The sequence below is a fragment of the Notolabrus celidotus genome, chromosome 1 (assembly GCF_009762535.1).
Source record: "Notolabrus celidotus isolate fNotCel1 chromosome 1, fNotCel1.pri, whole genome shotgun sequence".
Classification (NCBI taxonomy): domain Eukaryota; kingdom Metazoa; phylum Chordata; class Actinopteri; order Labriformes; family Labridae; genus Notolabrus; species Notolabrus celidotus.
In genome coordinates, this window is record NC_048272.1 from 16,168,979 (window position 1) to 16,191,611 (window position 22,633).

The 22,633-nt window shown below is 38.7% G+C and overlaps 2 protein-coding genes across 2 annotated transcripts; both read right to left on the reverse strand.

Annotated features, from left to right (window-relative positions):
* Nucleotides 1–989: 989 nt before the first annotated feature.
* LOC117814229 (probable N-acetyltransferase camello) lies at nucleotides 990–6,006 on the reverse strand. The gene is made up of 2 exons (XM_034685446.1): nucleotides 5,879–6,006; nucleotides 990–1,891 (listed from the first exon to the last, which is right to left on the reverse strand). Exon 2 carries the CDS (start codon nucleotides 1,876–1,878, stop codon nucleotides 1,207–1,209), a length of 672 nt encoding a protein of 223 aa, XP_034541337.1. The 5' UTR covers nucleotides 1,879–1,891; nucleotides 5,879–6,006; the 3' UTR covers nucleotides 990–1,206.
* A 3,896-nt stretch (nucleotides 6,007–9,902) lies between these two features.
* LOC117814224 (probable N-acetyltransferase camello) lies at nucleotides 9,903–19,594 on the reverse strand. Its single transcript, XM_034685432.1, has 2 exons — nucleotides 19,208–19,594; nucleotides 9,903–10,854 (listed from the first exon to the last, which is right to left on the reverse strand). Exons 1-2 carry the CDS (start codon nucleotides 19,534–19,536, stop codon nucleotides 10,170–10,172), a joined length of 1,014 nt encoding a protein of 337 aa, XP_034541323.1. The 5' UTR covers nucleotides 19,537–19,594; the 3' UTR covers nucleotides 9,903–10,169.
* Between the last annotated feature and the right edge of the window lie 3,039 nt (nucleotides 19,595–22,633).

Sequence of the window (22,633 nt, forward strand, 5' to 3'; positions counted from 1 at the left end):
TCATGATTGGCTCTTTAAATCAGATTTGGTCATGTAGGAAAAACACAGGTGTCAGTAGTGCACTACAGACTTATTTCTGAATTCTTCAGAGGTCTTTTTATGGTTTATAGTACTGGAAGATTTGGGAAAAAAAACGTTGCCAGTAATGAATGCTGGTATTCCTCACTAATCATCCTGTAAATGAGGAATTTTGATGGAATAAAAAAATATTTTACTGTTGATGTAGATATTTTTTTCCCAACTTTGAAGGTCTTACACAGCTATAGAGGTGTTTCACTTATTTTACCTGCTGAGACTCCTCCTCCTTCACTCTTAAGACTGTGTGGATGTCTGAAACTGTTCTCTATATATTGCACTACTTACAAAAGCTACCTTTGTATGAAAGTGCCCCTATTTTAAGAATAGAGTCCAACACATCTTCCCAACTTACTGCTTACAATTAAATGAACTTCTTTTTATAGTAGGCATTCATTATTGTCATAAATCTCAATAACATATTTCCTAATTTGTAAACAACAGTCTGCTCTGTCAAAGAACCAGAACCAGAATAAAGGATTAGAGACTGAGTTTGGACGTTTATCTGACACTCTTGTCAGTTTTGCTGCACTTGCTCAGATTGGAAATGTTACCTCTCTGTGATCTCTGAGTATGAACTTTTACCATCTGGAAGAAGGTACAGAGTCCCCACATGTAAATTGAATTGTTTTATAAACCCCTTTGTGCCGATCTCTATTAGAATTTTAAATAGTAAATAGCCTGTTAGGGTTGGGACAGTGTTATGGTGCTCTCTCTTTAAGAGTATGCTGTGTGTTGTATGAATGTGTACTATTTTATTGTACTTTTCTTATTTATTTATGTGTTCTTGTGGGGATTTTTGTAGGAGCAGGTAACGTGCAGCACTGATGTCAAAGACAAATTTCCCTACGGGGACAATAAAGTACATTATATCGTATTATACCAGTTGTTTTTATCAGTATTGAGTTTCCATTGGTGTATTATCGTGATAATCAAATATTCACTTGATCATAATCTAGATTATAACCTATATGCTCAATATGTCATACATCCCTGATTTTAATGCATGGCCACCTTGACATGTGGCTTTGTTTTGTTTTTGTGAGACAACGTGTGAGAAATTTGGTTTCAGTTAAGTCTTATTGATGACAGATGAAGAAACATTCATATCTGATCAGAGATAACTCAGGACTACAGCAGTTTTTCCATTTTTAAAAACTTGACCCTTGTCAGTTGTACAACCCAGTCAGAAGTATATGTTGGAGTGTATGTGAGGACCAGGGTAAACCCCAGTTTCTCATACAGCGCCACAGCTGCAGCCTGAGTCGAACTCGTCTCCAGCTCCACCTTGGAGAAACCTCGTTCTTTACAATACTCAATCACAGTCTGAGTCAGTCTGGTGCCCAGGCCCATCCGTCTACACGACTGAGAGATAATCATTCTGAAGAGTTCCCCGTGTCTTTCCTTCCCACTTTGTTTGGCCAAAACAGCCACGATACCCAGGATTTGCGGCCTCCCATCAACCTCAGCCTCAGCCACCCAGAAACAGTCATCAGGTCTGCTCTGATAATTCCCAGGGATGTCCTGCATGTCGGTCCGGAGTTTCTCTTCAACAAGGCTTGTATAAAGCTCATGGCAGCAGTAGTAGACGAGGCCCACCCAGACAACAGTTAACAGCACGGCCCCCAACACAGAGCCGAGGAGGTAGCCAATGACACACAGAGCCAGGGTGACGGCGAGGTGGAGAGAGCTGGTCATGGCATTGTTAAAGCACGGGCCGATGTGTTCTTTGATGCCGATGCTGAACAGAGTACGTACCATGTCCTTGTCTGAGGGACGGAACGGGCGGATCACCAGCTGCATGGTCTCCAAGGAACTAGAACAAAATGAAATGAAGAGTTCACATGTTGCAAAACTAAGACCCAAAGTATAGCTCTTAAGCCTGTCAGTATTCCTTCTCTAACTCCAACATATTGATTCACCTGCACTTTGTTTTCTCTTATCTGCTTCTTGCTCTCTCAATGATAACTTTGACTACGCACATAGGAGTTTGGCATTTCTCCTAAAATGTGTTCACTATACTGGCAATAAAATCTAACTGATCCCTCTGTCTGAGAGATAAGATAAATACGATAAGATTAGATCTACTAATAAAAGCAGTTTTAAGACTTTTTCTGAGATATTTGCCTCACTGCCAACTCTGTCATCACTGTTACGGACAAGTGTATATCATAGCAATGACACCAGTATCTTTTTGTTGTCAAAAGATCTGTAGCCCAATGGAAAGATAGAAATAGTCTATTCATTTGTATCTGTGTGTGGTCGACAAACAAATACAAAACATAAAGACAGTGGTGGAGGTGGGGCAGCATCTTTTCCTATCGATGTATCAGCAGAAGCTAGTATTTGTTTCATTATTGTCAGATCCAAGTAACTCTCCCAAAAAGTCTTTAACTCCACCACTACTAAACTGCCTTTCATTGTTTCATGACAATAAAGATCTATTCTATTCTGCTAGACCTGCTGCATATGTAAGTTTCACAATCCAGTTGCCTTTTCTGGTTGTATAAAATATTTTAGTGTTGAAATGAGTAAACTGTGCAGGCCGAAGCAGAAGCTGACTCACCTAGTTACAGAATCGTATCCCAATAATAACAAACTATACATTTCAAGATCTGCCTGTCATATCACTTTCCCTTTTATTTGCATTTACTCTCATTTATCTTTAGTATTCGTATTCTCTCTCTGGCCTAGCTGTTGCATTATTATTCTGTTATCCTCCTTAGCGCCTGCCTTTGCTTTCAATCAATCAATCAAGCTTTATTTATAAAGCACCTTTCATACAGATCAAATGCAATTCAAAGTGCTTTAACAGCCATTGAAAACAAGAAAGAACCAGACATAAAATGATGGCAAGACATTAAAAAACAAAAATGGATTTTAGGATAGACTAATGCACACCAACAACAATAAAATATGTATAGTTAAAATTATTTAAAGCATCAAATTAACATTGAGAATAAAGTAGTTCAAATAAATAGATAAAAAGGGTAAGGATAAGAGTTGAAGATAAAATAAAGGCTACAAATAGCAATAAAATTGAGTAGTTATTTAGCTACACTGTTTTTAATAACTGTCTGCAATTTATTGTCTGTTTTTAACCCTGTTTTACTTTTGCTTGTTTCAGTGACATGTAGAATTTTGAGATTTGTTTCAGAGTGTAAAGTGCGTAACAAATAAAGTTAATTATTATTAGATGAATAATAAAAAAGAGAAAATTAATAAATAAAACAAGATTAAAATCAGAATAAGACACATAAGACAAACCTTACATAAAAGCCAGACCGAATAGATAAGTTTTTAGTTCACGTTTAAAAGTCTCAATATCTCCAGCCCCTGCTTTGTCTATCAAAGCACTTAGTAAATATCTGTTTAAAAGGTGCTCCATTAGTGAAGTTACAACAAGTTATTATGATCTTTATTGTTGTCGCTATTATTAATACCAAGGTTCAAGGTTCAACCTTAAAAATAATTAATAACAACAACAATAATTATTAATACCATTATTATCATTATTATTAGTCGTAGTGGTGGTAATAGTATCTCTGATTGTATGGGAAGCCCCGTAGAACCTTTGATCCAGTTTTGACCGATAAGCAGGGGCGTTGCCAGGAAGTCTGGGCCCCCTGAAAAGATATCTCAGTGGGCCCCATCACCACAGCCAACCCTACAAAATATAACATTGCTGCTATAACACTAGTTTATTTGCATTAAACTAACATAAATGCTTAAAACTATCCCGGTTAACTGACTCAAATTTAAGCTACATATCAATATATATATATATTTTTTTTACAATTTCTCCAAATGTAACTGCACAATATTGATCTTCAGACTGACCACCTCTTTATACAAGATTATTTGAAGCCAAGGGACTTGCTGAATAACGACAAGGGGGCATTATTTGGTGTAATCTAACCTCATGGAGTAAAGTAGAACTCTGAAAACCTACAGTTTACTTTCAATTAGATTCAGCCACACTTGATGCTGTGAAAATATGACAATTCCCCACTTTAGGGATGGGACGTGCATCTCACGGAGCCACGCCACCCCGCATTCTTTTTGTACTTGCTGAATGTATTTTTATCCGTTTAGTGAAGCCTCTTTAGGCATAGACAGCTGTTTAAATCACACTAATAGCCCATTGTATGTGTTTTTAACTTATTAATCGTGCATCCACATTGATTGATCAAGGCTCATAGTCTGTTCCGCAGCCGCTGTCCACTCAGCACCCCTTTGAGAGAGACTCCCCTTTTTTCCAGAAAGGAATTCTGAATGTTTGATTATTTATTCAGACAATTTTAATTATATTATTGCAGTTCTAACAAAAGAAAAGAAAAGCGTAGTAGAAAACACATTTTATTTCAGGCTCGATAAGGGCCCCCTTCCCCACTTGGGCCCTAGGTAGTCAGTCCCACTCCCCCCTCACTACGACGCCCCTGCCTATAAGCAAACGTTGCAAGAAACTGAATTTTAGCAAAAGTTAACTTCAGTGTTTACTCGACCACTTGCATACTTCATCTATCATATTAAACAAACCTGACCGTCTCTTGCTATAGGCGCTTAGTCTCGTACTAAAGCTGCAGGTGTGTTTTTATATCTCCCGGGAATGACTTGGCTGACGCGTCGTACTGTCATATGTTTGTCCATACAATATCGTTTACTGTAGTTGTTGAAATAACAGGTCTTGAGCGAAACTCTGGTTTGCAGCACAAAACAATCCATTTATTGCATCACCGTACGAAGTGTAATGGTGCGTTCACACCAAACGCGAACGATCGCGCTAAACGCGCGAATATGGACGCGCAAACGATTTGTGTTTACTCGCGCTACTCGCGCGAATGACTCGCTCAATTCGCGCGTAAAAATCGCGTGTAAACGAGTGCCAAGACGCGAATATACACGAGAGGGAGGGGGGCTCCCACGCCACAGCTGTCTGTTGTCATCAAACAGAAGACAGTGGAGGCTGGCTTGACTTTCGTTTCTGAAGTGGATGCTGGCTTGACCGCAGTAACAAGGTTGAGCTCGCGGACATTGAATGGGGAAGCCGGTTATACTAAAGTGGGCAGAGATAACTTCCTACTACTACAACCGATAGCTGACAGACAAAGTTTTTCACAACTCACGACATAATCCTGCTCCCTCTCTGTCCTCACAGTGAGCTCCTGTTTATTCCTCATCCCATAAGAACAGGTAGAGTCACAGAGTTTGGGGAAGCTGCACGGTGATAGAATCAAAGTGTCCCATATATTCCAGATGAGGGAATCCCCGTTGGAATCTCCGCTGGTCCATACGTCACACAACACAGGTCACTGGGGGATCTGCACGCCGATTGGCTATCGCGGCGCGATTCATTCGCTTGAGTTCAGAAGCGAATGATGCGCGCCATTCGCGCGAATCGCGCCATTCGCGTCGCCGAATACGCGCGATACGCACCGCCAGACCTCTACTCGCGTCTACTTGCGCCTCTGCATTGACATTACATGTGATTCATTCGCGCGAATGATTCTATTCGCGTTTGGTGTGAACGCACCATTAGACAGCGTCCACAAGTTTTCATTCATTGCACGAACAAACATTTTAGACACGGTTCTCCATGCCGCCTGCCGACGCAGCGTCACAGCAACGCAACAACGGTCAAAAACCAACTGCCCCTCCAGGTCAAGACACACATCTGATACCCAGGCGGTGACGTAGTTTTATACCTGTGCCCTTAATGAGCAAAACAATGACACCTTGTGGCACAATAAACAATGTGTTTCACAGTTTGACCCAAAAACATGAATCTGGCTCTTACACTTACCTTTGCCTCACTCAGACACGTTACAGAATTGGTCCTGGTGGAGCAGTGAGAAGCCAGTCCAACAAAGTAATGACTCTTATGAAGTGTGGACAAACACTACGACCTATTTCTGTTTAAATGTTAACTAGGAAGAGGTCCCGACTCTGTCATTTAAATAAGAGACTCAAAATCGATCTTTGCAGGGAGCATGTGTTATGTATTAATCCCACGTTACAACCAGAGAGTTGTCCATAGAGTACACCACATGCAGCCCAGCGACGTTACAGACAGACCACTGCATCTTATGGTTCTCCCACTGCATGCTTTTCGTCTGAATAAGGCTATCTTCATATCATTGTCCCGATAATCTGTGTTCCTTGATAACCGGAAGCGTCTGCATGATATGACTATGCCACGCTGAAGTTAGCGTCTTATTCGTATAGTTGCCAATTTGGCTATTACGAGGAAGATCCAAAACCACTATAGCCTACCTGGACATGTCCGATCTGGACTGCATTATCTTAGAAAGTCTACATATTTATACATTCTTATAATACAGTTAGAGATTCGTAAACTTTAGTTCTATATATAAAAATGTAAAATTCACTGCTTTTTTTCTGTTTAGACCACATTGAACCAAGCTCTGATCCAGAACCAAAATGCCAAGGCTTCTCAAATCTGACTTCCATTATTCCACAGATGCTGCAGCCTCTTTAAGTTTTGTTTTCAGATTCATGAAACCTTTGCTAAATTTGTGAAAATACAGAAAGCCTTTTTATTCTAGCTTTTAATTTGGAGTAATTTATTTTTAGCCCTGGACAGCATTAATATTTTTTATTATTTTAATTATTATTTTAATCATTGCTTTAACATATATTTACCTTATTTAATTATTTATTTATCTATTTATTTCTTGTATTCATCTGATCTTGTTAACGCTACCTGATTTTTAACTTTTCTTTCCTTATTTTATTAATTTTACTGTATTGATTTATTTTTATTTTTTTAAGTATTTTATTTATAATCATGCCTTTTATAATTTTACCATTGCTGTTGTTTTCTGTCTCTGTTATTATGCGAAGCACTTTGGGCTGCATGTTTTTATGTATGAAAGGTGCTATATAGATAAGTTGAGTTGAGTTGAGTTGCATTGAGTTGAGTTGAGTTGAGTCCTGACCCAGAACCCCAACTCATATGCTTCTCATATCTGTACTGGATTCTTATAGAGAGGCTAGTCTCCCTAAAAAAGATTCAGAATTGTAGAATTTTTATTCTACACGTGAAAATGTAAGAAAGGTTGATTTTATTGTCTTTTTCACCTCTCATCAAATGATTATTATACCGTGAATAAATATTTACCTATTTGCATTTTTGAAAATAGAATAAGAGAATAAGGGATAGTAGATCTTGTCCAGATCTTACAATCTCAGTATGGTGGTTTTGTTTCAACAACCTATCCCGTAGCAGCCGCGATCAGAAGCTACAAATAAGAAGCCAACTTCAGCGTTGTTGCAGGTAAGTTGAGCTCAATGGCAACAAATTGAATCAAACAATATTAGAGCAACAAAGTCTGATGAGAATCAAGGAAAGGGATGGAGGAGACGGACTATTTTGCTTATGGACCAACATGAAGTAAACATTTGAAAATGTAAAATCAGTAAAGGCTCCCTGATAAAAGCAAGTTTTAAGAAATGACTTAAAGGTGACATATCACGCTTTTTTCATCAATATATATTGGTCTAAGAGGTCCCCAAAACATGTCTTTAGAGTTTATGCTCAAAAAACACTTTGAAATCAGATTTTGGCATGCCTGAAAAGCCCTCTTCTTCAGCCCTCCTCAGAACAGTCTGTTTTCCCTCTGACCACGCCCCCTCAGGAAGTGGATGTGGCCTTGGCTCTCCAGCACTTTGATCTAATGTTTACATGTTGGCTGAATATACACGGCTGCTCACAGATAGCGTTACTTCAACCCTCTGAATCTGATCCAGAATCTGATCCTGACGGAGAGGCGTCTGTAGCAGGACCTTTCTGAACGATCGGTCACAGATTTAGTGTTTCTTGTTGTTTTATTTATCAGTATGTAGACGTGTGTCTTGGTACACAGCTACGAACATGTAGCTATGTGGCTATGCTAACTAGCGCTAGCACTTGTCCATGATAAGTAAAAATCATCCACTAGATCTTCAAATCTGCAGACGTGGGGAGTAAAACCGACCTCTGCCAGAAAGGCAGCAGGACCTTTCTGAAGGATTGGTCACAGATTCTGTGTTACTTGTTGTTTTATTTGTCAGTATGTAGACGTATGTCTTGGTACACAGCTACAGCTACAGCTACAGCTACAGCTACAGCTACAGCTACAGCTACAGCTATGACATGTAGTTATGCTAACTAGCACCAGCACTTTTCCATGGAAAATAAAAATGATCCACTAGATCTTCAAATCTGCAGACGTGGGGAGTAAAACTGACCTTTGTGTTTATTAAGACAGCCTACAACTAGCATGCCTCCCTCCTAAGCTCCTTGTTAGCACAAATTTGTGCAGGGAATGAAAAAAGGAGAAGTTGAGTTGTATTTTATACAGTCTATGGGCTGAACAAGCTCCGAGCTCTGACTCCGTTACAGACCGGATATTGTTGTGACGTAACAAAAACACGGAAGTCTGAAACGGCTCGTTTCACACACATTTACAGAAAGGTGTAGAAATCAGAACAGGGCAGAATGGATTTTTTTCATTCTCGGGGGTTTTGTAGACATGCTAGGGAAACATATTTCAGGTAGAGAACCATTAAAAAGCCGATTTTGCATGATATGTCACCTTTAAATGAAAGCACAGAATCAGATCATTCCACAGTTGTGACTGAAAATGCCCTGCCCCCCCTAACCCCTGTTGTGGAAGTTTCTGCCGTTACTTCCCGTTACTGGTGAATAATGAAATAGAGACTTCTGCCGGCCGACAAGGTTTTATTTTCTTTGCAAGGAAAAGGTCAGTCAACACCCGAGTGGTTGGAATGAAGAAAGAACTCGAACATGGGGAAAGCTTGAACATTTATACCTTAGAACCGCCCCCCAAGGTGTGTTTCACACCCTTTGTCTGTTGCAGGTATCTACATCAGGGCGGGGTCCCTAAGGTGTGTTTCACACCCTTTCACACCCTTTGTCTGTTGTAGGTATCTGCACCAGGATGGGATTGTTTATTCATCAAGGAGGGTTCAGGGTCTAGACATCACAATTTAAAACACAATGGGACCTAGTGTCTTGATGAGGGGTCAAGAGATGGGGCGTCTTGGGCAGTTGACCAAAATGGAACCAATTTTACCATTACAACCCCCCCCCCTTTTTTTTTTTGGGACATCTATATCAGATGCTTTGATAAGGAAGTATACTGACTACAATGTTGGTTATTCACAGTAAAATATACTGTAGCTTGATGTACCTCAAATCAGGAAGACTACTCATCATATCCCCAGCCTGGTCTCAGACCATTCATAATTAATGATTTCCATTTGGAAGAAACTATAAAAATCTAATGTGATAGTGCATTAGTGTGGGTTAAATGCTGTGTACTGTGGGAGTTCATAGAGATGTGCCAAAAATGTAATACAGCTTTTATATTTTGTTGTTTTTAGTATTACAACATTGTTTTATTTTAACCTTTTGTCTTAACCGTTTTTTTTTATCTTACTTTCAATAATTTCTTCTTGATGTCACCTCCCTGCAGGTTATTGTTTTTTAGTCTTCCTCACATTTCTCTTTTTTCGTTTATAATTTCTTTCCTATTTGCTCTTCTATCTTGGAAAAAGGTGGATCATTAAGTTCTCTCAACTCAGTGATTTTGTCATTAAGCTTGAGGTTGTCATTGGTAAACTTCCTGCACTTCTCAAATGTCTCTTACATCAGCAGTAAACAACCACGCTGGTGACACCACTTTTTCTCCCCAGTTAGCTTGTTGTGGCTGCCTCTCTTCTTCTTTTCTGCATGTCATGGCAGGTTGCATACCAACACCTACTGTGTCAGGATGTCTAGGCATGTAATAAGTCAAGAAAAGCAGTTTATACCAGTTGTTTTTATCAGTATTGAGTTTCCATTGGTGTATTATCGCGATAATCAAATATTCACTTGATCATAATCTAGATTATAACCTATATGCTCAATATGTCATACATCCCTGATTTCAATGCATGTCCTTGTATGGCCACCTCAACATGAGGCTTTGTTTTGTTTTTGTGAGACAACGTGAGAAAATTTGGTTTCAGCTAAGTCTTATTGATGACAGATGAAGAAACATTCCGGTCTGATCAGGGATAACTCAGGACTACAGCAGTTTTTCCATTTTTAAAATCCTAACCCTTGTCAGTTGTACAATCCAGTCCGGAGAATATGTTTGAGTGTGTGTGAGGACCAGGGTAAACCCCAGTTTCTCATACAGCGCCACAGCTGCAGCCTGAGTCGAACTCGTCTCCAGCTCCACCTTGGAGAAACCTCGTTCTTTACAATAGTCAATCACAGTCTGTGTCAGTCTGGTGCCCAGGCCCATCCGTCTACACGACTGAGAGATAATCATTCTGAAGAGTTCCCCGTGTCTTTCCTTCCCACTTTGTTTGGCCAAAACAGCCACGATACCCAGGATTTGCGGCCTCCCATCAACCTCAGCCTCAGCCACCCAGAAACAGTCATCAGGTCTGCTCTGATAATTCCCAGGGATGTCCTGCATGTCGGTCCGGAGTTTCTCCTCAACAAAGCTTGCATAAAGCTCATGGCAGCAGTAGTAGACGAGGCCCACCCAGACAACAGTTAATAGCACGGCCCCCAACACAGAGCCGAAGAGGTAGCCGATGACACACAGAGCCAGGGTGACGGCGAGGTGGAGAGGGCTGGTCATGGCATTGTTAAAGCACGGGCCGATGTGTTCTTTGATGCCGATGCTGAACAGAGTACGTACCATGTCCTTGTCTGAGGGACGGAACGGGCGGATCACCAGCTGCATGGTCTCCAAGGAACTAGAAGAAAATAAAATAAAGAGTTCACATGTTGCAAAACTAAGACCCAAAGTATAGCTCTTAAGCCTGTCAGTATTCCTTCTCTAACTCCAACATATTGATTCACCTGCACTTTGTTTTCTCTTATCTGCTTCTTGCTCTCTCAATGATAACTTTGACTACGCACATAGGAGTTTGGCATTTCTCCTAAAATGTGTTCACTATACTGGCAATAAAATCTAACTGATCCCTCTGTCTGAGAGATAAGATAAATACGATAAGATTAGATCTACTAATAAAAGCAGTTTTAAGACTTTTTCTGTGATATTTGCCTCACTGCCAACTCTGTCATTACTGTTACGGACAAATGTATATCATAGCAATGACACCAGTATCTTTTTGTTGTCAAAAGATCTGTAGCCCAATGGAAAGATAGAAATAGTCTATTCATTTGTATCTGTGTGTGGTCGACAAACAAATACAAAACATAAAGACAGTGGTGGAGGTGGGGCAGCATCTTTTCCTATCGATGTATCAGCAGAAGCTAGTTTTTGTTTCATTATTGTCAGATCCAAGTAACTCTCCCAAAAAGTCTAAAACTCCACCACTACTAAACTGCCTTTCATTGTTTCACAACCCAGATGCCTTTTCTGGTTGTATAAGATATTTTAGTGTTGAAATGAGTAAACTATGCAGGCCGAAGCAGAAGCTGACTCACCTAGTTACAGAATCGTATCCCAATAATAACAAACTATACATTTCAAGATCTGCCTGTCTTATCACTTTCCCTTTTATTTGCATTTACTCTCATTTATCTTTAGTATTAGTATTCTCTTTCTCTCTCTCTCTGGCCTAGCTGTTGCATTATTATTCTGTTATCCTCCTTAGCTCCTGCCTTTGCTTTCAATCAATCAATCAAGCTTTATTTATAAAGCACCTTTCATACAGATCAAATGCAATTCAAAGTGCTTTAACAGCCATTGAAAACAAGAAAGAACCAGACATAAAATGATGGCAAGACATTAAAAAACAAAAATGGATTTTAGGATAGACTAATGCACACCAACAACAATAAAATATGTATAGTTAAAATTATTTAAAGCATCAAATTAACATTAAGAATAAAGTAGTTCAAATAAATAGATAAAAAGGGTAAGGATAAGAGTTGAAGATAAAATAAAGGCTACAAATAGCAATAAAATTGAGTAGTTATTTAACTACACTGTTTTTAATAACTGTCTGCAATTTATTGTCTGTTTTTAACCCTGTTTTACTTTTGCTTGTTTCAGGGACATGTAGAATCTTGAGATTTGTTTCCGGGTGTAAAGTGCGTAACAATTAAAGTTAATATTATTAGATGAATAATAAAAAAGAGAAAATTAATAAATAAAACAAGATTAAAATCAGAATAAGACATTAAAATAATACAATTGTTAAACCCTACATAGAAGCCAAACTAAATATATTAGTTTTTAGTTCACGTTTAAAAGTCTCAATATCTCCAGCCCCTGCTTTGTCTATCAAAGCGATTCAGTAAATATCTGTTTAAAAGGTGCTCCATCAGTGAAGTTACAACAAGTTATTATGATCTTTACTGTTGTCGCTATTATTGATACCAAGGTTCAAGGTTCAACCTTAAAAATAATTAATAACAACAACAACAACAATAATTATTAATACCATTATTATCATTATTATTAGTCGTAGTGGTGGTAATAGTATCTCTGATTGTATGGGAAGCCCCGTAGAACCTTTGATCCAGTTTTGACCGATAAGCAGGGGCGTTGCCAGGAAGTCTTGGCCCCCTGGAAAGATATCTCAGTGGGCCCCATCACCACAGCCAACCCTACAAAATATAACATTGCTGCTATAACCAAGTTTATTTGCATTAAACTAACATAAATGCTTAAAACTATCCTGGTTAACTGACTCAAATTTAAGCTACATATCAATATATATGTATATATATTTTTTACAATTTCTCCAAATGTAACTGCACAATATTGATCTTCAGACTGACCACCTCTTTAAACAAGATTATTTGAAGCCAAGGGACTTGCTGAATAACAACAAGGGGGCATTATTTGGTATAATCTAACCTCGTGGAGTAAAATAGAACTCTGAAAACCTACAGTTTACTTTTAATCAGATTCAGCCACACTTGATGCTGTGAAAATATGACAATTCCCCACTTTAGGCATGGGACGTGCATCTCACGGAGCCACGCCACCCCGCATTCTTTTTGTACTTGCTGAATGTATTTTTATCCGTTTAGTGAAGCCTCTTTAGGCATAGACAGCTGTTTAAATCACACCAATAGCCCATTGCATGTGTTTTTAATTTATTAATCGTGCATCCACATTGATTGATCAAGGCTCATAGTCTGTTCCGCAGCCGCTGTCCACTCAGCACCCCTTTGAGAGAGACTCCCCTTTTTTCCAGAAAGGAATTCTGAATGTTTGTTTATTTATTCAGATAATTTTAGTTATATTATTGCAGTTCTAACAAAAGAAAAGAAAAGCGTAGTAGAAAACACATTTTATTTCAGGCTCGTTAAGGGCCCCCTTACCCACTTGCCCCCCCCCCACACTACGACGCCCCTGCCTATAAGCAAACGTTGCAAGAAACTGAATTTTAGCAAAAGTTAACTTCAGTGTTTACTCGACCAAGTAGCTGAACCATTGGTATGTTACATAACCAGTCATCTTTGTGAACCAGTTGAATCAAAGACACGAAAACAATCTCAACGTTACTGTTACACTGATTTGTCGACTTTATCTATCATCACATATTAAACAAACCTGACCGGCCGTCTCTTACCTTTGCCTCACTCAGACACGTTACAGAATCGGTCCTAGTGGAGCAGTAAGAAGTCAGTCCAACAAAGTAATGACTCAATGAAGTATGGAAAAACTCTACAGCCTATCTCTGTTTAAATGTCAACTAGGAAGAGGTCCCGACTCAGTCGTTTAAATAAGTGACTAAAAAGCGACCTTTGCAGGGAGCATGTGTTATGTATTAACCCCGAGAGAGTTTTCCATTGAGTACACCACATGCAGCCCAGCGACGTTAAAGACAGATCACTTTATCTTATGGTTCTCCCACTGCACGCCTTTCGTCTGAATGATCTACACATTATTGTCCCGATAGTCTGTGTTCCTTGGTACCCGGAAGTAGCTGCATGGTATAACCATAACTCATCTATGACTATGCCACGGCGAAGTTAGCGTCTTATTCGTATAGCTGCTCATTTGGCTATTACGAGGAAGATTATGAAAACAAGGTCCTGATCCAAATCCACTATAGCCTACCTAGACATGTCCGATCTGGACTATATTATCTTAGAAAGTCTACATATTTATACATTTTTATAATACAGTTCCAGATTCGTGAACTTTAGTTATATTTATAAAAATGTAAAATTCACTGCTTTTTTCTGTTTAGACCACATTGAACCAAGCTCTGATCCAGAACCAAATGCCAAGACTTCTCCGATCTGACTTAAATTATTCCACAGATGCTGCAGTCTCTTTAAGTTTCGTTTTCAGATTCGTGAAAACTTTGTTAAATTTGTGAAAATGCAGAAAGCATTTTTAATCTAGCTTTTAATTTGGATTGATTTATTTTTAGCCCTGGATTGCATTATTATTTTAATTATTATTTTAATCATTATTATTTTAATCATTGCTTTATCATTTATTTGTCTTATTTAATTATACATTTATTTCTTGTATTCATCTGATCTTGTTAACACTACCTTATTTTTATTTTTATTATTTCTTTCCACTATTACTTATTTTATTGATTTTGCTGTGTTGATTTTATTTTATTTTTAAGTATTTTGTTTATAATCATGCCTTTTATAATTTTACCATTGCTGTTGTTTTCTGTCTCTCTGTTATTCTGTGAAACATTTTGGGCTGCATGTTTTTATGTAGGTCTATGAAAGGTGCTATATAGATAAAGTTGAGTTGAGTTGAGTTGAGTTGAGTTGAGTTGAGTTGAGTTGAGTTGAGTCCTGACCCAGAACCCCAACTCATATGCTTCTCATATCTGTACTGGATTCTTATAGAGAGGCTAGTCTCCCTAAAAAGATTCCGAATTGTACAATTTTATTCTACACGTGAAAATGTAAGAAAAGTTGATTTTATTGTCTTTTTCACCTCTCATCAAATTATTATTATACCGTGACTAAATATTAAGCAATTTGCATTTTCGAAAATAGAATAAGAGTCTCACAAATATGACATTATGTTTAAAGAGATAGTAGATCTTGTCCAGATCTGACAATCTCAGTATGGTGGTTTTGTTTCAACAACCTATCCCGCAGCAGCCGCGATCGGAAGCTACAATGAGAATGCCAACTTCAGCGTTGTTGCAGATAAGTTGAGATATTAGAGCAACAAAGTTTGATGAGAATAAAGGAAAGGGATGGAGGAGACGGACTATTTTGCTTATGAACCAACATGAAGTAAACATTTGAAAATGTAAAATCAGAAAAGGCTCCCTGATAAAGCAAGTTTTAAGAAATGACTTAAATGAGAGTACAGAATCAGATCATTACACAGTTGTGGAGCCTGGACTGAAAACGCCCCCCATCCCCCCTCTTTGTTTTTGGGACATCTATATCAGATGCTTTGATAAGAAAATATACTGTATACCAATGTTGGTTATTCTTAGTAAAATATACGCTTGATGTACCTCAAATCAGGAAGACTACTCATCGTATCCCCAGCCTGGTCTCAGACCATTCATAATTAATGATTTCCATTAAGAAGAAACTATAAAAATCTAATGTGATAGTGCATTAGTGTGGGTTAAATGCTGTGTACTGTGGGTGTTCATAGAGATGTGCCAAAAATGTAATACAGCTTTTATATTTTGTTGTTTTCAGTAATCCAACATTGTTTTATCTTAACCTTTTGTCTTAACAGTTTTTATCTTCCTTTGTATCATTTCTTCTTGATGTCACCTCCCTGCAGGTTATTGTTTTTTAAAATTATTTTATTCTTTTTCAGTCTTCCTCACATTTCTCTTTCATTGTCTTTTAGTTTTTTTCCTATTTGTAAAACACTTTGTAAACCTGTTTTGAAAAGTGCTATATAAATAAAGATTGTTATTATTAATTTTTGTACATAAGAGTTTTTTTCTCAAATGAAATAGTTAGGGACAGGTATGAAGATAAGGTATATCACTGATCTTTAACTGAAGCACTCAGAGAGGGTACTTTGTTTTGTTTTGTTTTGCCTTGTTTTGTTTTTGTTTTGCTGATTCCGCCTCCCAAACAAAGAGGAGTTGAACATTAACTGTCTTAGTCTTATATTTCAATTACCGCCCCATTCCCATCCTCGTGTTCCTGTCAAAGATCCTTGAACGTACTGTCGCCACCCAGATCAAAGCCTATCTTTACTCCAATCAACTGTACGAACCATTTCAATCCGGATTCAGAACTCATCACAGCACAGAAACAGCCCTTCTCAAAATCACCAACGACCTCCTCCTCTCATCTGATAACAACTCCCTCAGCATCCTCCTCCTCCTGGACATTAATGCAGCTTTCGACACCCTCAATCCCTCCATCCTGCTCACCCGCCTTCAATACTCCCTCGGTATCACTGGCACTGCCCTCTCCTGGTTCAAATCCTACCTCTCTGACCGCCACCAGTTTATCAGCATCAACAATCTCATGTCACGCACAGCCCCCCTCTCTCATGGTGTCCCCCAGGGTTCGGTGCTTGGTCCCCTCCTCTTCATCATCTACATGCTCCCCCTTGGTCACATCATACGCCGCCATGGCCTCCATTTCCACTGTTATGCCGACGACATCCAGCTTTACATTTCAACCACATCCATCACCGCTGCTTCCCACACCACCCTCACAAACTGCCTCACTGAAATAAACTCCTGGATGCAAACAAAATTCCTTAAACTAAATTGTAATAAATCCGAAATTCTTATCATAGGCCCAAAATCCCTCACTTCCACCTGCCCGGACTTCTCACTCACTATTGATAAATCCACTGTTTCAGCATCCACCCACATCCGTAACCTTGGCATCATTTTCGATCAGTCCCTCAACTTTTAACAACACATTAACAATATTTCAAAAACTGCTTTCTTCCACCTCAAAAACATCGCCCGTCTCCGCCCCTCCCTTTCCTTCACTGCCGCTGAAACTCTCATCCACGCCTTCATCACCTCAAGACTCGATTATTGCAATAGCATCCTCTACGGTTCACCCAACACCCTCCTCAACAAATTACAATACATGCAAAACTCAGCTGCACGCCTCCTCACTCACTCCCGCTCCAGAGACCACATCACCCCAGTCCTCCAGAACCTCCACTGGCTTCCCATCACCTCCAGAATACAGTACAAGATCCTCCTCATCACCTACAAAGCCCTCCATGATCTAGCTCCCTCCTACCTCACCAACCTTCTGCAGCCATACAATCACTCCCGCAACCTCTGCTCCACCAATGCCAACCTCCTCACCCCTTTCACCAAACCCAAGCACCGAACCTGGGGGGACAGGGCCTTCTCTGTCGCTGCCCCCACCCTCTGGTACTCTCTCCCACAACAACTCAGATTCTCTCCCTCACTCATCAAATTCAAATCCGGACTCAAATCCCACCTATTTACAAAGGCTTTTAACCTATAATTGTTTGATTTTTGTTTTGTTTTGTTTTGCTTTGTTTTGTTTTGTTTTGTTTTGTTTTGTTTTGTTTTGTTTTGTTTTGTTTTGTCTTGTCTTGTCTTGTTTTGTTTTGTCTTGTTTTGTTTTTGTTTTGCTGCCTTGCTTTCCTTTGTTTTTTTGGACTGTTTTCCATTGCTTTCTATTGTATAATTTATTTTCTTGTAAAGTGTCTTGGAGAATCTTTTAAAGCGCTTTTATAAAAAAATGTATTATTCTTCTTATTAGTAATATTAATATTACTAATAATAATAAGTCGCCATTTTTGTGTAAGTTAAATTCTTAATCATTTGGTGCCACTGCTACACCTGCACACGTCTCTCTGCAGCAGTTCAATTCTCACCTCCCCCAAGCTTCAAAACTACATCTTTAATAGAACACCTTTGAGGAAGTACACTTTTTGTTGTTTTACAGAAAGAGAATTGATCATCTTGTTCACTCATAACAGAGGGTGAACATAGCTTAAAGACTAACAGCAGTGGAAATTGTACTCATTATAATGTTTATCGCAAACAGGAAATGGAAGTCATCGCTCTCAAAATACAGAACAAAAAAAAAATCAAACTACATAGAGCTGTTCTCAAAGTTAACTATGACTCATCAAACCACAAGCCTTTAAAGTTATGTGACGACATGACTAAAAAACAATGAAACAATACAAGGTAAAAAAATAAAAACATTGCATATATCAAGAAGAATCAATGTGTTTTAAGTTGCTTCTATGGTCAAATAGACACTCTAATGAACAAGTTTGTACATTATTCCCTTATTCAGGTTTGGCCACACTGTTCATGATACTGCTAAGATTGTTATCTGTTGTCTGGCTTGTCTGAACTCCTTGTTTTTTTCTCTTCCACATACAGCACACCGTCTCCAGATCTTTAGGTACGCTGTCCTAATCTTTTGTATTTTGAACGCATACACAACAGGGTTTACAGCTGAGTTAGCATGAGAAAGCAGGATGCCAACATAGACAGCTGTTTCTGGTACATCACTTGGCCCCATAAAGTAAATAATGCAGTTCATGATGTGGATTGGGAGCCAGGACAGGGCGAACAGAGCCAGGACCAGAGACAGAGATCTGGCCAGATCTTTCTCTTTCTTCAGGTAGTTCTTAGACTGTTGTTGGGCAGCGTTGCCGGGTCTCTCTCTGAGGTTTCCTCGAATTGTATAGAAGACGTAGCCATAAAGTGCAGTCATTACCAACAGAGGGGGGAGGCTACAGAAGAAAAAGTTGAAGTAAACCAGATAGGACATGGGGATCACTGCTACAAACTGGCAAACAATAGTAGAGTTGACTGTTTTTGAAGAGGTTTCATGGTTGTACCAGCCAAGCATGGGAGCTAAACTCAGTGGTACTGCAACGAGCCAACATGCTGCAACCACAAGCCAGGAGTGTCGCTGTGTTACTGTCCTTTTGTACCTAGAGACAAGGGGTAATGATTGGTACAAGTATGTATATTTTTGCGGGGTTTGATAACAAACAAAACTTTAGAAAATTGATATTATACAGCCTTTTCACAATGCAAGTGATAAAAAAGCTTACAGTTAGTTTTATCAGTGTGCAGCACCAAGACAGTCATCATTAAATTACGTCAAATTCCTAACCCTGGCTTTGGTTTTTATTTTTCTTTGCAAACATAGGTTTCAAGATGGATTTGAACATCAGAATAACCTTACTTGAGAGGGGCGTACACCCTGAAGAATCGATCCACGGCAATAGCAACGAGACACAAAACTGATACCATTGTGAACAGGATGACCACGCAGCTGAGGAAGAGACAACCATAGAATGAAGTCTCCACTCGTCTGTCCACCACCACAGCCACTGGTATTGCCATGCAGCCCACCATGAAGTCAGCCACAGCCAGAGACACGATCAGGCAGAAGGTAGGCCGCTTTATGCACTTACTAGTCCAAAGTGCCAAAATCACCAACATATTACCAAAACAGCTGCAAACAGCAATGAAAACCTCCAACAACGTGTATATCGCTGCTCCTACACCCATTGTGCCTCTGATTTAACAAAGGGTTGCTGGTTACTCCCCTTGTGTTTCTATAAATCAGTCTGAAATTGAGTGTGCAAACTTTGAGGAAGTCCTCAGCCTTTCAGCATTTTTTTAAACCACAACATACATATCTGCAGGCGTCACACAGCCTCTAACAATATAGTTGCTGTGGGTAACATTTGTTGCCAACACATAAATTAACCAGAGGGACCAGAGGAAGCCTCATAGCCACATCCTTCATAAAAACAATGCACCGTTTACACCAGAATACAGCTATCTATGCCAAAGATGATGTTGATGTTGAGTTAATGCAGTTCAGAAGGTGCATGGAAATTCTGTGACTCGTGTATCAAGCTTTCGTGTATTCTTCTTTCTTCAGGCAAAGTATTTTACGCAATTTATGAACAATTTTCACAACAAACTGCAGAGAGAGTGATGTGTTTGACTAATGAAAGAAAGTAGCATGCTATTTATCATTAGAGAATTCTGTGTGCACAGGGCAGGATCAGCAAAGAGAGAAGAATTACTGATTTGTCAACAGGTTGTCACAAGATCAACACAAACCCAAAGTTCCACACAGGAGCTTTCATAAATACACTTTAATACAGTATAGATGAATTCATAAAAAAAAGTTTTTAGGGGTTTCAGGGTTGTAAAATAAATCAACACTTGTTTTGTCTTCCTAGACAGGTCTTTCAATCAACAGGAAGTCCTCACAAATGGGTGGTTTGAAAATCTTACCCTCTGAAAAAAAGGTTTTAGGGGAAAAAATCCATCTGACTTTAACGACTGGACACTTAATGGGCTGCTTTACAGACCGTTACTAATGTCTCATTAATTTTTAGCACTGGTAGCTTAATGAATTATGTATACTACAAGACATGGACATGGGACTCATCTGCTTGGTCACCTGCTGTATGTCTTTGATAAGGTAGCAAAGAGATCAGGGGTTACAGCTGTTGTCCAGCTCCAGAAAAAAAAGCTGTCTGAGGCTTCTTCAAGGTGTTCAGGAGAATTTCTTATCACTGCAGCAATATCCCAGTTTAAGCTAACGCTATCTCTCTTTCATGATGAAAAGTGAGGCATTTGTTGTCAGTGGGGTGGAGAAGAATTCCATAAGTCTTCCACTTGTATGAGTTTTATTTTTTTCACATATCATGCATTAGTTATCACTTTTATGCTGGTATCTTGCTCATTGTTGAGAAAAAAAGGTTGTTTCTTGATGTCATTTAACGGGTTTGGAGTTTTTCTAAAGAGTTAAAAAGAATTCAGCATTCATTTAGCCCCAAATTCAATTATTGAGATTTTACTCCCCTCCACAGTGGTGGTATATTCTGCCAGTAACAGTCTTGTGAAGGGTGTTTAAGCCAGCTAGCAGCAGGGTTTGCTAACCCCTTTTTAATTTTCTGCTACTGTTTCCTTTTCCTTCTCATGTTCTAAGTTTAAAATTTGCCCCCAAACTGCATTGATTGGATAAAGCTGTCCCCTTTCTGCCAGCTGATACAAGAAATATTACTCCACCTTTACTATATCAGCCTGACAAAGCTGTACAAGACTTCAAACCAGCTATTTTAGGTGTTAATTTCAACTTCTTCATATCATACCACAAGGGGTCCCTCAACATAATATTTTCCAGCTGATAAGCAGTGGTAGTTTTAGGCCATTAGCAAACCAGTTCATGCATACTTACTATTGATCCAGCTGTCTAGCAATGTGTACATATTTTGGGCATCAGATAATTGTTTGAGGTACAGGGCTCACAAAGAATATTATATGCAACATGATGCTGCTGAACAAGCCATAGCATTTATTTTCTCATACAGACTCAAAATCCAATTTTAAGACTTGCGTCCAGATTTTCTTATTTATTCAAGTGATGCTTGCTAGCATCTGTATATCTGTCACAAATTTTGGGCTTTCAATCAATCAATCAATCAATCAATCAATCAATCAATCAATCAATCAATCAATCAATCAGTCAATCAATCAATCAATCAATCAATCAATCAATCAATCAATCAATCAATCAGACTTTATTTATAAAGCGCTTTTCATACAATGACATTGTAATGCAAAGTGCTGTACATAAAAACAACCTAAAAAAGAATACATTTGAAAAAAAGATATATATAAAAACAAGAACAAAAAGACCCCTCCATCCCAATTCCAGCTCCGACCCCAAACCAACCCCGTAATCCTGAGGTTAAGTACACAATGTATGCAACAATAATAATAATAGCAATAAAAATGAAATAAATGAAAAAAAATAAAGAAGTCTCTGAACTAACTGAGGAAATGCTCTTATGATGCAGTATCTTAATGAGGAAGCACTGGAGGTAAGATAAGATGTTAAAACTCAACACAGGAAATTAAACTCACCAAAATAAAATACATTTCAAAGATGATAAGATGCTATACCTAAAAATAAATAAAAAAAAAAAAAGTGGCTAAAATTTGAGCTAGATAATAAATAGATAAATAAAGTAAGGTGAAATAAAACTGTTATGAGAATAAAACTCAGTTAAATATTAAAGCTGCTGTTGGTAGTCGTGATATAAACATCAGTGCGGAGAGAGATTTCGAATGTCAACACTTCCCCTCCCCTCTCTGCTCCTGTAACCATGCCCACAAAAGATCGTTGTATACTTTCTATGAGGAAGTAGTGGCTTCCCAGCTAATCAGGGTGACGAGTGGGGCCGCCAATCAGGACAGAAGATTGGCGATTAGCTATGATTGGTCCATCATAACAGGAACGAAGGGAATAATAACATTGCTTTATACATAGGCATTGGAAAACGCAGAGATTTCGTATTAGTCTCAAATAACTTCACTTACTGATTAGTATCGATGGGTATTATGACCTTTTCTCAAAACCCAGCAGAAAAAGGTAAGGTTTTTTACACCATTCCTCCAAACACCAGCTTTAACATTGATTAACATTTAACATTATTTATCAGTATTAAACACGTGTCTGACAACTGTTCAACACCTATCAAGTAGAAATGATAACAGGTTAAATGTTAGAGTAGTAAATGCCTTTTAAAATATTAGTCAAAACAGTCTCTTTAGTCACCATGTAGCAGCTTTTCTTTTAAAG

Bases quoted from the DNA above. Each gene is read 5' to 3' on its own strand.
- LOC117814229 (XM_034685446.1), bottom strand. From the start codon at position 1,878: ATGCAGCTGGTGATCCGCCCGTTCCGTCCCTCAGACAAGGACATGGTA.
- LOC117814224 (XM_034685432.1), bottom strand. From the start codon at position 19,536: ATGGGTGTAGGAGCAGCGATATACACGTTGTTGGAGGTTTTCATTGCT. The intron at 10,855-19,207 runs GTAAGGTTATTC...ATTTTCTTCTAG, and splicing joins AGGGTGTACGCCCCTCTCAA to TTCCTTGGAGACCATGCAGC.